Raw genomic sequence first — 14,126 nt, 5'->3', positions numbered from 1 at the left:
AAAAGCGCAGCACTTATTTATACAACTCTGTCTTTCTGCCCGTCTGTCTTCCTATTTTCAGGAAAACAGACGTATGGGTATTTCCTATGTTGCCCAGGCTAGTCTCAAACTCCTGGGCTTGAGCAATTCTCCTGCCTCAGACTCCCAAGGAGCAAGGCCTAGCCACTTAAAATGAGTAAGCTAAAAAGGAGTCTCTTTCTGGGAATTAAGTTCCTCTCTGTATATGCAATGGAAAAATCGGACCAAATGTTCTAAATAAGTTCTAATAAACCAAAGTTTGTCTGTCTGTCTTTCTTTCTTTCCTTTTTTTCCTTTTCTTTTTTGGTTTTTCGAGACAGGGTTTCTCTGTGTAGCCCTGGCTGACCTGGAACTCACACTGTGGACCAGGCTGGCCTCGAACTCAGAGATCCACCTGCCTCTGCATCCTGAGTGCTGGGGTTAAGGGTGTGCACCGCAGCCACCGCCTGGCTGATCTGTTCTTTACATAGCCACCAAAGGTTCTGTGTAAAACATAAACCCTTCACTGGCTCAGCAGCACCCGTAGACTAATGGTAAGACCTTTCGCAATCTGCTCCCCTAAAGGGCTTTCACCTTCTACTCTTGCCACTGTGCTTGTTTTTATATATACTCAACTTGTTACCGAATGACATTTAGCCGCTGTCCCTGACACTTTAGAGTACTAAGAAACACTAAGCTTCCCCCACTCTTTCTGTGTTTGTTTTGTTTTTTGAGACAAGGTCTCTGTATGTAGTTCTGGCTATCCCAAAACTAGGCAAGTGGACCAGGCTGGCCTCAACACTCAGAGCCTCCTGCCCCTGCTTCCCAAGTGCTAGGATTAAAGTCATGCACCATAAAGCCTGGGCAGACTCCTTCATTTTTAACTTATGTGTATATGTGTGAGCCTTTGTGAGTATGTTTAACACACGTGTGCAGGAGCCCTCAGAGATCAGCAGAGGGCGCTGAAGCCCCCAGAACTAGAGTGACAGGCAGTTGTAAGCTGCCATGTGGGTACTGAGAAGCACACCCAGGTCTGATTCAAGAACAGTAAATACTCTCAGTGGCTGACCATCTCTCCAGCTCCATCCTCCACTACTCTTTTCTTCCTTCTGAAAGAGCCTACAGGCAGTACCAAGATTCATGAATGATATCCTATTCTCTCCTGGTAATTTTCAGTACAAACATATTTAAGAAAGAAAGAGAAACACCAAATTGTCCATATAAATTCCAACAGGTGGCTTAAAAATTGCAAGATGGTTTCATTTGTCATGTGACTGATCTGTTCTTTTGATTCTAGCGTAACTCAAACAAGAACCAAGAAATATGGTTCTTGTTGACTGAACCATGTGATTAATATTTGTATTTATACTTTGAAGTTAATTGTTTCTTTATGCTTTGGAATTAAGTGTGTCTATATCATTCCAACAGCTGAAATACTGTAATGAATACATTTGCACATAATTATGTTCCATGTGTTAATGAGCTCAATTCCACTTCCCCTCCATGTTTTTACAGTTCCTTTCTGTTTTAGAAAGGCTAGGAAGAAAACAAACTGCACATAATGGAAGGAGCCAGCATGGCTTACTGAAAGGTTCAGGTTGTCTTTATTTGTTTATCTATACTTTATGTGCGCTGATACTTTGCCTTCATGCATGTCTGTGGTAAAGTGTAAGGCCCCTGGAGCTGGAGTTACAGACAGCAGTGAGCTGTATGCAGTTGTGGGAGTTGAACCCGGGTCCTCTGGAAGAGCAGCCAGTGCTTTTTAACCACTGAGCCGTCTCTCCAGCCCAAGGTTGTTTCATCTTGTAAGCGAAACTAGAATTTAGTGAAAATTAATGCCTGACCTCCACCCCCCTCACTAGACAGTACGGGGTAGGAACAAGGTGCTGGGTCAGGCAGCCCAGACAGCGGGGTCTCCAGTCTGGCTCTACCTTCCCTCCCCCTGCTTCAATCCTCACAGAGAGGCAGATAACTAGCTGTATGGTAGAGCACTTGCCTCATATGTGCAGGCCTCTGGGTTCCGACCCGATACCATGAAAACAAAACACAACAAAACAAGTAGCTTGTACATTTCACAAGTACAGAAATAACATATAAGTATTGCGATTTTGAATAAACTTTTTACTTTTTTTTTTTTTGAGATAGGGTTTCTCTGTGTAGCCCAGGCTGTCCTGAAACTCACAGAGATCTGCCTGCTTCCACCTCCCAAGTGGTGGGGGGTTAAAGGCGTGCGCCACTCTGCCCAGCTCATTCATCTTCTCTAACCTTTAATTTTGTCATCAGGAAAACAAGCACAAGCCTTGGCTTCCAAACTATACTACATGGAGGATCTTGTGAATAAACTGTTGAGCACTTTGCAAACATCATGGTTACAGCTCATCCTAAATATCTTCTCACTAATAACCTGTAGTTATTAATCTGGTAACATTGTTAGAGTAAGCCCTGCTTTCCTGAATGCAAACAGGGCCTCACTTTACAACCCTTGCTGGCTTGGAATTCACAGGGATCTGAGTATTAAAGGTGTGCACTACCACGCCAGCCTGAATACAGACGTTAAAAGCTAGAGATTACCTTTATTTGTAAGATTCCTAAATTTAACACCAGAAAAAAATAGTTAAGAGCACCCACCTCCATATGAACCACATATGTTGTCTGTGAATCACTTTCATCTCCAAATCGGCAGAAGCCAAGTAAGTAGGGCTTTCCTGCAGTGAAATCTGTTCAAGCAAACATCCGCCGGTTCCTTGAAAAATGACCCCCACCCCTCTGCCCCCACATAGGTAGCCTCTGAGACTGAGATAATATCCTTGAGTGCTTGGGTCTCCAATAGGAGAAAGCACGCACAAGGGAACTCAATTCTTAGCCCCAAAGTACATGGATTTAATGAAAGTAATAACGACTGCTTTGTCACTGTTAGGACAGGAAGGATACATTTTTCCTGTTACTAATATTCTTGATCAAAGCATCAAAGGAGCATATGCTTTACATGAACCACAGCCCATTTTCTGTTTTCTCAATTACTCCCTTTTCAAGGAAGGCATAAAATACAATTCTAGGGCCGGGCGGTGGTGGCGCACGCCTTTGATCCCTGCACTAGGGAGGCAGAGCCAGGTGGGTCTCTGTGAGTTCAAGACCAGCCTGGTCTACAAAGCGAGTTCCAGGAAAGGTGCAAAAAAAAAAACAATTCTAAAGCCATAGATTCTGTCTCTAGCTTTACCCATGAAGGTACCAATGACCTGGGAGAATCACTGAGGGCAGAACTTGCTCTAGTGCCTGCATCTGACAGTTAACAAGCCTCATGTCCCATGCAGACACTAATGAGTCATCAAATGATTTAACTGACTCTGTGCTTCTACTAGCCTGACCAGCATACATACTTTGAAGCCCTTTTCCCAACTCAAATGGCAAACAAGTCATTCCTGGCTTTGACCTGAAGTTGTATTAAAAATGTAATTGAGGTGGGAAATCCAAGGGTCATGAAACACTCTAGATGGCCTTATATGATGGGACAAAAACCTAATACTCAATGCTGTTCCTCTCCCACCACCCCGTCTGCTGTCTAAACAAGAGTGAATGACTTTAGGCTAATGAGACTGCACTAATGGATGAGGCGGCCTCAGCAGACCCAGCTCCTAGCCACACACACAGTATGACCCCTGGGACTTCACCAGGAGTGCAGCTTCTAAGCAAGTAGTCTCTGGAAAGATAAGTTCAATGGAGAATCTGGGTCTAGCTGACCTAAAGGCCTCATCTGATCATAATTAGAGACCATAAACGCACTTTTCCTGACTAATAAAACAAAGCTGATGTGATGAATGTAATGAACCACATGTGCATAATGAGATTACACAGAAAATTCATCTTTTTGAATGAATTCACTTAGAATGAATTGTAGTCATTGAAATGATATGCTTGTCACTTGTATACACACACACACACACACACACACACACACACACACACACACACACAAAATACACAGAAGTTGAGGCAGCAAATGTAGATGCCCAACTCTCATGACATCTCATTTTTGGGGGCAAGCTGTTATGAAGTCCTCAAAATCCAAAGAAATGGAAGATTGGAGCCAGGCTGTGATAAGTTAATGTTGAGGAAGAATACATTTTTCTTTCTTTGCACCCACCTTGGCCTGGACAGCATAGGAAGCCAAGAGCACTGAAGCCTCAGGAGGGCAGTAGATCTTTTCATCCAAAATCTGTTTCTTCACCTGAAAGGGCAATTATGAGAGAGATGAGACTGCACGTGTGGAAGACAGCAGTGCCGCTCAGTCACAGCAGATGACTCAGGGTATTCTAAATGAGGGCTGCCAAAGCTGCCTGTTAATGATTTTCTGACAAAGGGGACTTTTTAAAAAAGTATTGCAGACCAATTGAGAGGTCAGCCACTGAGCAGTTATCAGTAAGATAGCTGCACAAAAGCCCTCTCTCTCCTCCTCAGAGTCAAGGCTGGAGAGGAAATGGGATCTGCTTGGTTACAGCAGACTCTGACGGGGCTATGACTAGGGTAACTACACTCTGTCTCGGTCTTGGCCCTGTGGAGCACTCACAGTACTAGAGGAGATGGAGTCTACCTTCAAATCTTCATACAAGACAAAAGTCAAGGCCACTGAAATATGACTGTAGAAAAGTCATTACTTGCAATGTGCTGCTCTAAGGAAAAAGGAAGCAATAAAATTTGATTGATTCAACTTTTAAGTACACATGAGGTTCAGGAAATATAATTCCTAAGCCATAATGTCGAAATAACATATCTCATTGCACCTAACTCCATACAATGGTGCAGTGTATGATGTTCCAGACACAAGGACAAGAGAACCACATAAGTGGAGGTACATTAAGCAAATTTAACTCTTTTCACAGATTCCTATTAGTAGATGTTGCCTTGATTACTCACAAAAACATCTAACATCTCAGTATGAAGGAAGATCAAGCAAAAGTCACAGGAGACAGGTGCTGCCTCAAGCACTCACAGGAAAGCCATTTCTATAGTACTAAGGTATTCTGGCCACACGTAGCTTGAGGTGGTCTTGAACTCTCTATGTAACTAAAGATGACCCTGAACTTCTGAACCTCCTGTGGATTACAAAAGTACACTATGCTCTGTTTATTCAGCACTGGGGTTGGAACCCAAGGCTTCATAAATACAAGGCAAGCATTCTATAGATAGCTACATCCCCAGCCCCCAAAGACTTTTCATGTGGCTTCATTCGCACAGACACCCCATCCCCCCACCCCAGGTTTTAAAACTAAGAGAAAATGAAAGCTGAGATGTTCTGAAGCGGTGAGACCTTTGAGTCTCCTAGTTTCTTTACAAAGAGAAAAGAAGCAGCTGTAACACAAAAAATCTGAAAGGGCTACCTTTCGACCTAAAACACGCACACACGCACACGTGTGTGGAACTCCTTTGTAAAAGAAACTATTTAGCCAGGCAAGGGGCACACATCCCAGCATTCCAGAGACTGAGGCAAAAAAAATCTCAAGTTCGAGGCCAGCCTTAGCTATTGAGTGAGAACCCCTTAACAACACAACACAGCACAGCATTATATGGAGAGCAGTACCATATTTCACGTACTATGTCATGAACATAATACACAGATGCTCCATATTACAGGGATTGTGTGAAAAATCACAGATGTACTTCTGGGAAATCAATGTATTTAATGCCCTGTTACAATCTTTGACATCATGGACAGTGGGGCACTCTGGGACACATAAGCAGCTTCAGCATCAGTCACACTACAGATAGCCATGAAACTGGGGAGGCTCTCTGACATCGACAAAACAAGGTTTCCATCCTTAAAGGAAGCGGCTCCCTGTGCTCCTAGATGGTCAACCTGTAATCCTGGAACGCCTGACTTCTTCAGTTTGGTTAAGAATGACTTAAGAACACCAACTGCATATTCAACAAGCCTGTCTCTAAGGGGCTTGCACTCCGATGAAGGAGGAAATGACAGTATACATCCAGAGTTGTGCAGAACGGGCTGTCTGAAATACCTTCGGATGGGTCAGACCAAGGTCACTGCCATTCAGAAGAACTGCCTTGATGATGGCAGATCCTGAACGTTAAAGAAACTTTCTGCTAAGCCTCAGGCTTTTCGTTTAACCTCATAGAACTTTCAAGTTAGCTAGAGGGAACCAGGATGTACGTTCACAGAGGGTATATATTGGGTAACTGCTTCTGTCTATTCTTCACCATCACACCTCTGCAATTTCATCCGACATCAATTCTCACCACACGGGCAAAGTTCTATTCTCAAGATTTTTTCCCCATTACTGAACTAAAAGGACTGACTATTTGGAGGCAAAACATTTTCTGCAGTGTAGAAGCATTTGTGGCCAACTCTAAGGGGTTCACCTGGGCTGCTTTTGTAACCACACTCAAATTGGTCCTCTTAGAACTGGGGGAGATAGCATGGGCCAGTGTACCTGTAAGAAAAATAAGTGTTGTGTGATCTCTTGAACTAGCTCCTCCTCAGCATTCTCAGGATAAAATTTGGCCAGGAAGTGAAAGGTAACCGGTTCTTCCTTCGAAACATCATGATCCAACACCTGCAGAATTTCAGAGCAAAAGACATGCTGTGCTGGTTCCTCCTCTTCATGGACTTCCATCAGAGCACGCTGTGCAGGGAAGGTATAAACCCCTCCCCTGTTGCATTCATTCCACTTCCCAAAGGCTGTGCTTCTACAATTGGAAGCATTCACAAAGCCATCCACAGCAGGAGATACTATCCACTTCGCACAGAGTTCTGAACCAAACCAATCAATAAACCCAAGGGGTGAGCAGAGCTACAGTGACAGCATCAGTGTTCTCAAAGCTACAGAAAAGAGTTACAAACCAGAATGTATAACTCAAAGATCTTGGGCTTTATCCTTTATGGAAGACTGAAGATTTAAAAAGGTTTTTTTGGGTTTTTTTCCCCTGAAATAGTAACATCTTCCTTTACTCTTTTTTCTTACTGCCCACTCTAATAGGTTCCACTGGACTATAGCTTAAACTAGATTTTTGTGACATCATTTATATGTCATGAATACTAGAAGTGAAACATGGCCATCATGGCAATGCTTTGTTCCTGGAATCTTTCCGAGATGGCCACAAAATGCTTGCAGTGCAGTAAGTAAACCACTGTCTTTAATCTTCTAACAATCCCACCTGCCCCTGGAAAGCTTGGACATCTGCTCTCCAGAGTGAATTTCATTTCAGGACATAAACATACTACCAGGCTCCATTAACATGTGTCATAATTTATTTCCCTTGAGCAGCAGGTTCTATGACTCCTGATGCCCCCAATCTAATATCCACTTGGCTAACATTCAGGTATGATTTAAAATTCACTTTGCTGAGAATCATAAAAAGACACAGAAAGCTTTGCTGTGTCTGATATATAACTCTCCATATGCTTGCCCAAATTCCAGTGACAGTCTCCAAGGGACTCAAAATAAGTCTAATCTAGTTGCCTTCCTCAGCCCTGGCTCTTTGTGGCATTTAGAGTTTCTAGTCATTGGGAATGACCGTTGAAACAGACAATCAAAGGAGTTCTAAACACGAAGGAGATCACCATATACATGTTGTGAACACAATTTGAACATCTCACTTAACATTAGTCAGATGAGACTTGTTGGTTACCACATTATGCAGTAGATAACTTCAGGGGCAATTGACAGGGGCACCATTTAGGGTCAGAACTAGACATGGGCCAGGCGGCGGTGGTGGTGGCGCACGCCTGTAATCCCAGCACTCGGGAGGCAGAGCAGGCGGATCTCTGTGAGTTCAAGGCCAGCCTGGTCTACAAAGTAAGATCCAGGACAGGCTCCAAAGCTACACAGAGAAACCTCGTCTGGAAAAAAAACAAAAAAACAAAAAAAAAAAAAAAAGACACAGAGTTACTTTGTGACTCAGGGGTCTTTTGGCCCTGTTCTCCAGCTGTCTTCACTGTTAAGTGGCCAGGAAAACAGATAGGCATGTCTTTGTGTGAATATATATGAACCCATAAATGGGCAGCTTCCCCAAGCCATAGCCATTTCCAAGCCACCTTCAAATTACTAGAAACCTAGATTTCATGTGCTTAAGAAACCCCAGAGAATCCTGAGGAGGAAACGGGCATTGCTCTTTCATCTCAGGCTCTTTATTCCTTAGGTTTCATTAATGATTAAATCTTGGTGTTCTCAAAGACTTATTAAAAAATAAAAAAAGAACATGAGCCCCGGGAGAGTCTCTCAAAGACAAATTGTTGGAGTTTTTTGTTTTTGTTTTTTGAAGCATACAAAGATAGTAGTAATGCCCTCCTAAAACCTGACTATTGGTTCAATAAACTAATACCACAAAGCAAACAAGGCAGTGACAATGGGCAGAAAAGCTCGTCAAGGTTTAGGCCTTATGAATCCTGCTTGTCTGGGAGAATCTGTAGTGAGCAGAAATGCCTGTAGACCTGTTTCCTACATACATGACTTAATATTAAAAAGTGCCCCCTTCTTTACCATATCCTTGTGATACTCCAACAATGAGCAAATAAGCTAAGTGCAGGCTTAGGGAAAAAAAAAAAATACCAAAACCAAAACCAAAAAACCAGAAAGCATAAGCCTCCCCCACTGGTTTCATGGAGATCTAGCCCAACCTTCTTGTCCATTTTGAGCCAGGCCACGGTGTCCTTGATTGTGTACTGCAGTCCAAAAAACCAGGTTTCCCGAAGCCCCAGCGTCCGACACACCAAATCAAACAGGTCTTTCCCTTTCCATTTCATCTGCAATATAACAAACCAACAGGGAAGGATGATGTGAGCAAAAATCATAATCAGCTCACACACAAAACTGTTCTCAGCACTCTCTACTATCACCAAAATGTCTGATGAGCACTGAATTCCTAAATAATTTTAAAGCTTCCCACACAAAACCATGAGTGGGAAAATACCAATTAGAGCTTAATGGCTCAATCGCTGCGGAGCACACACAATACCTCCTTGGACAGTTCCGTACAGAGCTCAGGATCCCCGAAGTTGCTAATTTAGGAAACCTGGTAAATAGGCAGCCTCATTTAGGGGAGTCAAGCCTCCTAAATTAGCCCAGGAAGATGGCCAGTTTGTGAGACACTAATTCCCTTGAGATGTTGTTAGGTTTTTTGTTTGTTGTTGTTTTTAACTCATGACTGCCTTTTGATAAAAGGTAAGTATTCTCTTTTTAACTTAAAGACTACTTTTACTAGGAAAAATATTAAATATATGGTTGTAAGCCACAAATTGCAGAGCAGAAGAACAATGTGAGACCAGATAGGCAAGTTGCAGGTCTCTATCAGGATGCCTGGTTGGGCCCAAACAGAAGCAACTTGCCCACAGGCACAAGCAATTCTAAAAAATGCTCAGTGTCCAAACCCAAGCAATGAATATACAAGTTAACTATGGCATGTTTATTCCATAGCCTCACTTTCAAAAGCATCTGTATCACTGCTAACCCTTTTTCTTTTTCTCTGCTATTCAATGGTGTAGCTGGAAAAAGCAAGCTCAAACATCTTCATAGGGAAAAAGGATGTAGGGCAGCTGAGTAAATGTTGCCATCTAGTGGCTTTTAGTCAACTAGGTTTTTCCTGTATTACCTCTTAGCTTGCCAGATACCTACCCCAGCTACCCCATGTATCAAATAAAAATCCAAATAAACACTTGAATACAGTTATGACCATATGAAACATATGCTTGAGTGATCCTGAGATGCAAATGTAAGGGAATGATAAGGCCACCTGATTGCAGAAGTATCTGCTCTTCTCCTGCCCCCATTAGGAAACCTCCACCCGCCAGGGAGACAGCTCAGTAAAGTGTTTGTCATTTAAGCCTGAGAACCTGAGTTTGAACCTAGCACTCATATAAAAAGTTGGTTGTAAGCCCGGCAGCTGTGGCACATGCCTTTATTCCAGCAATCAGGAGGCAGATCTCTGTGAGTTTGAGGCCAGCCTACTCTACAGAATGAGTTCCAAGACAGCCAAGGCTACACAGTGAAACCCTCTTGAAACAGCCCCCCACAGATACACACACAAAAAAAAGTTGTTTGTTGTGGCCCATGTTTATAATCCCAGCACTGGAGGGGTGTGGGTGCCAACCAGCCTAGCCTAATAAAGGAACCCAGGTCCCAGTAAGCATCTAGTTTAAAAAATAAATAAATAAATAAATAAATAAATAAATAAATAAATAAATAAATAAATAAATAAATAAATAAATAAAAGCCAGAAACAGAAGCAGGAAAATCTCCAAGTTTGAGGCCAGTCTGGTCTACAGAGCAAGTTCCAGGACAGTCAGGGGTACACAGAGAAACCCTATCTCCCTCTACCCACACACCATTGCATTCACACTACACACACACCTCCAGTAAATAAATAAAATTAAAAACATGAACAAGGTGAATGGCTCCTGAGGAACCAGAGGCTGACTTCAATGTTTGTGTTGGGTGTGTGCCATTAATATTTTGAGCTCAGAGGACAATGTGGTGAAGTTGGTTCTCTCCTTAGACCTTTATATGGCTCTGGGGATCACTCTTGTAGACAGACAGGCTTATACAGTTAGTGCCTTTACCCACTAGCCATCTTGCCCACTCCTTTACCTTTTCCCCCACCCCAAGTATTAGGGATCAAACTGGGGTCTTGCACTTCTTAGGCAAGTATCCCACTACTGAACCATACTTTCTAACTTTAATAGATGTGAATGAACAGAGTCTTCTCTGTTTGCCATCTCTCTCTCTCTGTTTGCAGCCAGAGTCAGCAACCCAAATGGTAGGACACCAAGATCACACCACACAAGTGGCATATTGACTTTGGTCCTTTATCAAGCAAGGCATTTCTCCTATCTGTCCTGCAACCTCGGCCCCATACCCTCTAACTATAGTCAGGTCCCTGGAATACGGCAAAGATGGAAATCTTTAGAGATTTTTGAGTAGGAAAAACTGAGTTTTATTTTAAAAATATAATTGCTTCCCCCTTTTATAAGGCTGGATAATAGGCACACCCTTTTGACAACCAGACAGGTTTTTTTTTTTTTTTTTTTTAATTCTTTGAAGGTCTTAATTCATACAGGCAGACTTAACTGGAGAAATGTGATTTTGAAGAAATGGAAGCTTCGGGATGCTGATTCTTCTCTTGTCTCTATTTTAAGCAACACACAGTATATAAATTATAAATGCCTGCCTTGCCACAAGATAATGTGCCACTAAAGAACAGGCATTAACTTGGAGAAGTTAAACATCCCAGGGCTAAGAGGATCAGGACATCACTCCCAATCCACCATAACTCACAGCCACAGTCAGGCCAGGCCTTCGCACAAAGGGCTGTCAGCAAGCAGGATGAGTAGACCTGGAAGGAAAGCTTCCAAGGGACAATGAGTGAGCTTCCACACTGGGGAGCTGAAAACCTCAACCCAACACTGTGTTATCACAGCTTTCCTGTACTCCTCTATTTCTTCGTTTTTGAAATGCAAGCCCACTTTTTGTTAACTGCAAAAGACAAATGTCATTGTCCCATGGAGCTTGCAATAAAGTGAAGAAACAATTCTCAGAACAATCCAGAACGTCCTACTTACATTATTTTCCCTATTTATACCTAACATTGATGTAAAAAAATCATTGAGCTAGAAATGAGCCTCAGGAGTTACCCACTGTGAATCCATGCTCTTTTTGTAAAACTAAGTAAACTGAGTCACCAATTATTTGGCAGTCTATCAAAATAAACACTGGTCTGTTTTTTCATGGTGATCCAAGGCAGGCAAACCCCTTGTCTCAAAAACACCCTTTTCCAGTTCTGTGATCATCAGATCTTCTTACCTTGGCCAGTAAGTGACCAATACTGAAACAGAGCCCTTCTGAGAAGTCAGACACAGCTCATTCACAGCTCTCTGTGGACAGAGCCTGTTTCCCAACAAGTACTGTAGAGCATACCAAGTGTCACACACTGAAGCTATACAATGGTGGAAGCAGGGTGTCTGGGAGAAAAAGGCAAGAACTCGGGTCAGGAGACTTGAAGAACAAGCAAGGGTTCAGTGATGGAGGGAAGGAACACTATCTTAGAAACAAAACACAACACCATGATCACTCCAGGGACCTGCAAGTCCATGTGCTGTGACCGGCCGGCACTGACAGCCAGCCTCAGGGGTCTGGAGCACGTGGCTCTGCAGAAAGCCTTAGGCTTGAGGACCTGTCGGCCTTATGCCAACAGGGTAAAGAATAAGTTGCAGGGAAGGAACAGTTGCAGGACAGACAAGAGCACAGAGCAGGTGACCCCTGTCATCAAGAAGGCAGAGGGAGAGTGGCTGGGAAGCAGAAGGAGGCAGTCCCAGAACCAGCACTTGAACAGGCTAGAGGGAGAAAGGCTCAAGACACCTACGTGCATTTCTGGCTTGAGCACCTGGCATCCCACTAAAAAAGAGAAGGAATACAGAAAAAGCAGCAAGTTTGGCGAAAACCGATGAGCAATTAAGTTTTAGACAAGATTAGTTAAACCAAAGAAAGCAAGTGGCCTGGTGGCACACACCTTTAATCCCAGCACTCAGGAGGCAGAGGCAGGCAGATCTCTGTGAGTTCAAGACCAGCAACCAAGTCTACCCTGTCTCAATTTTTTGTTTTTCGGGATTTTTTTGTTTTTTGTTTGTTTTTTGTTTTTTCGAGACAGGGTTTCTCTGTTTAGCTTTGCGTCTTTCCTGGAACTCACTCTGTAGACCAGGCTGGCCTCGAACAAATAGAAATCCGCCTGGCTCTGCCTCCCAAGTGCTGGGATCAAAGGCGTGCACAACCACCGCCCAGCCCCTGTCTCAATTAAAAAAAAAAAAAAAAAAAAAAAAAAAAAAACAAAGGAGGAGGACGAGGAGGGAAGGAAGGAAGCAAAGTAGAGATGTCCTAAATATATTCAAGTTTCCAGCCCTCTGAGCTGGAGAGCTGGCTCAGCTGCACATGCCAAAGACGTCTAAGAACCCAAGTTCATTCTCTGGGACCCGCGTGGTAGGAGAGAGCTGACCCCCACAACAGGTCATCCTCTGACCTTCATATATGTGCCCCCACACAGACACAAAGTAAATAAATGTAAGTATTTTTTAAAAGACTTAAAGACCTTCATTTATAAAATAAAACATTCTAAGGTGAGACAGGAAGATTGGTTGAGCCCAGGAGTCCATGATAACGCTGCATAATACAGTGAGACCTCATTCCAAAACAAAAGAAAACATTTGTCTCTGTCTTTAAGCAATTAATAAGATTTCTGACCAAACATGTTGGCCTTACACCTGGAATCCTAGCACTTGAGAGGTTGAGGCAGGGGGCCAGCCAGCTTTGGCTACATAGAAAGATTCAAAAACCAACCAACCAAACAAGCAAACAAAAAAAAACAACAATCAGGGCTGGAGAAATGGCTCAGAGGTTAAGAGCACTGGCTACTCTTCCAGAGGACCCGGGTTCAATTCCCAGCAACCACATGGCGGCTCACAGTCTGTAACTCCAGTTCCAGGGGATCTGATACTCTCACACGAATGCACATAAAATAAAGTTAAATAAATTATTTTAAAAAGCAATCAAAGAAACAAAAAATCAGAAGCTTTCTGTTGGGTTAAATTTAATCTCCACATGTTACCTATAAAAAGTTATGCTTTTACCAGGGAACTCCTACAGCTGATAAACTCCTTCATTAAAGTGGCAGGATACAAGATCAACTCAAAAAAAAAAAAATCAGTAGCCCTCCTATACACAAATGATAAAGGGGCTGAGAAAGAAGTCAGAGAAACATCACCCTTTACAATAGCCACAAATAATATAAAATACCTTGGGATAACACTAACTAAACAAGTGAAGGACCTTTTTGATAAGAACTTTAAGTCTCTGAAGAAAGAAATTGAAGAAGATATCAGAAAATAGAAGAATCTCCCATGCTCATGGATAGGTAGGATTAACATAGTAAAAATGGCAATCTTACCAAAAGCAATCTACAGATTCAATGCAATCCCCATCAAAATCCCAACACAATTCTTCACAGACTTGGAAAGAAAAATACTCAACTTCATACGGAAAAACAAAAGACCCAGGATAGCTAAAAGAATCCTGTATAATAAAGCAACCTCTGAAGGCATCACCATCCCTAACCTCAATCTCTACTATAGAGCT

The 14,126-nt window shown here is 42.7% G+C and overlaps 1 protein-coding gene across 4 annotated transcripts in view; it reads right to left on the bottom strand.

Annotated features, from left to right (window-relative positions):
* The window catches only part of Nf2 (neurofibromin 2), a 91,413-nt gene that overhangs the window by 48,578 nt on the left and 28,709 nt on the right, over nucleotides 1-14,126 (bottom strand). For all 4 annotated transcript variants that reach the window (XM_036200804.1, XM_036200805.1, XM_036200806.1 and 1 more), the window contains exons 2-4: nucleotides 8,627-8,752; nucleotides 6,441-6,563; nucleotides 4,139-4,222 (exon numbers count right to left, since the gene is read on the bottom strand). In XM_036200804.1, coding sequence (XP_036056697.1) covers nucleotides 4,139-4,222; nucleotides 6,441-6,563; nucleotides 8,627-8,752 — 333 coding nt within the window. The remainder of the gene's footprint in view (nucleotides 1-4,138; nucleotides 4,223-6,440; nucleotides 6,564-8,626; nucleotides 8,753-14,126) is intronic.

This window comes from Onychomys torridus, chromosome 10, assembly GCF_903995425.1.
Source record: "Onychomys torridus chromosome 10, mOncTor1.1, whole genome shotgun sequence".
NCBI classification, from domain to species: domain Eukaryota; kingdom Metazoa; phylum Chordata; class Mammalia; order Rodentia; family Cricetidae; genus Onychomys; species Onychomys torridus.
Note: the sequence above shows the minus strand (reverse complement) of the source record. Positions and strands in the feature narration are given on the sequence as shown.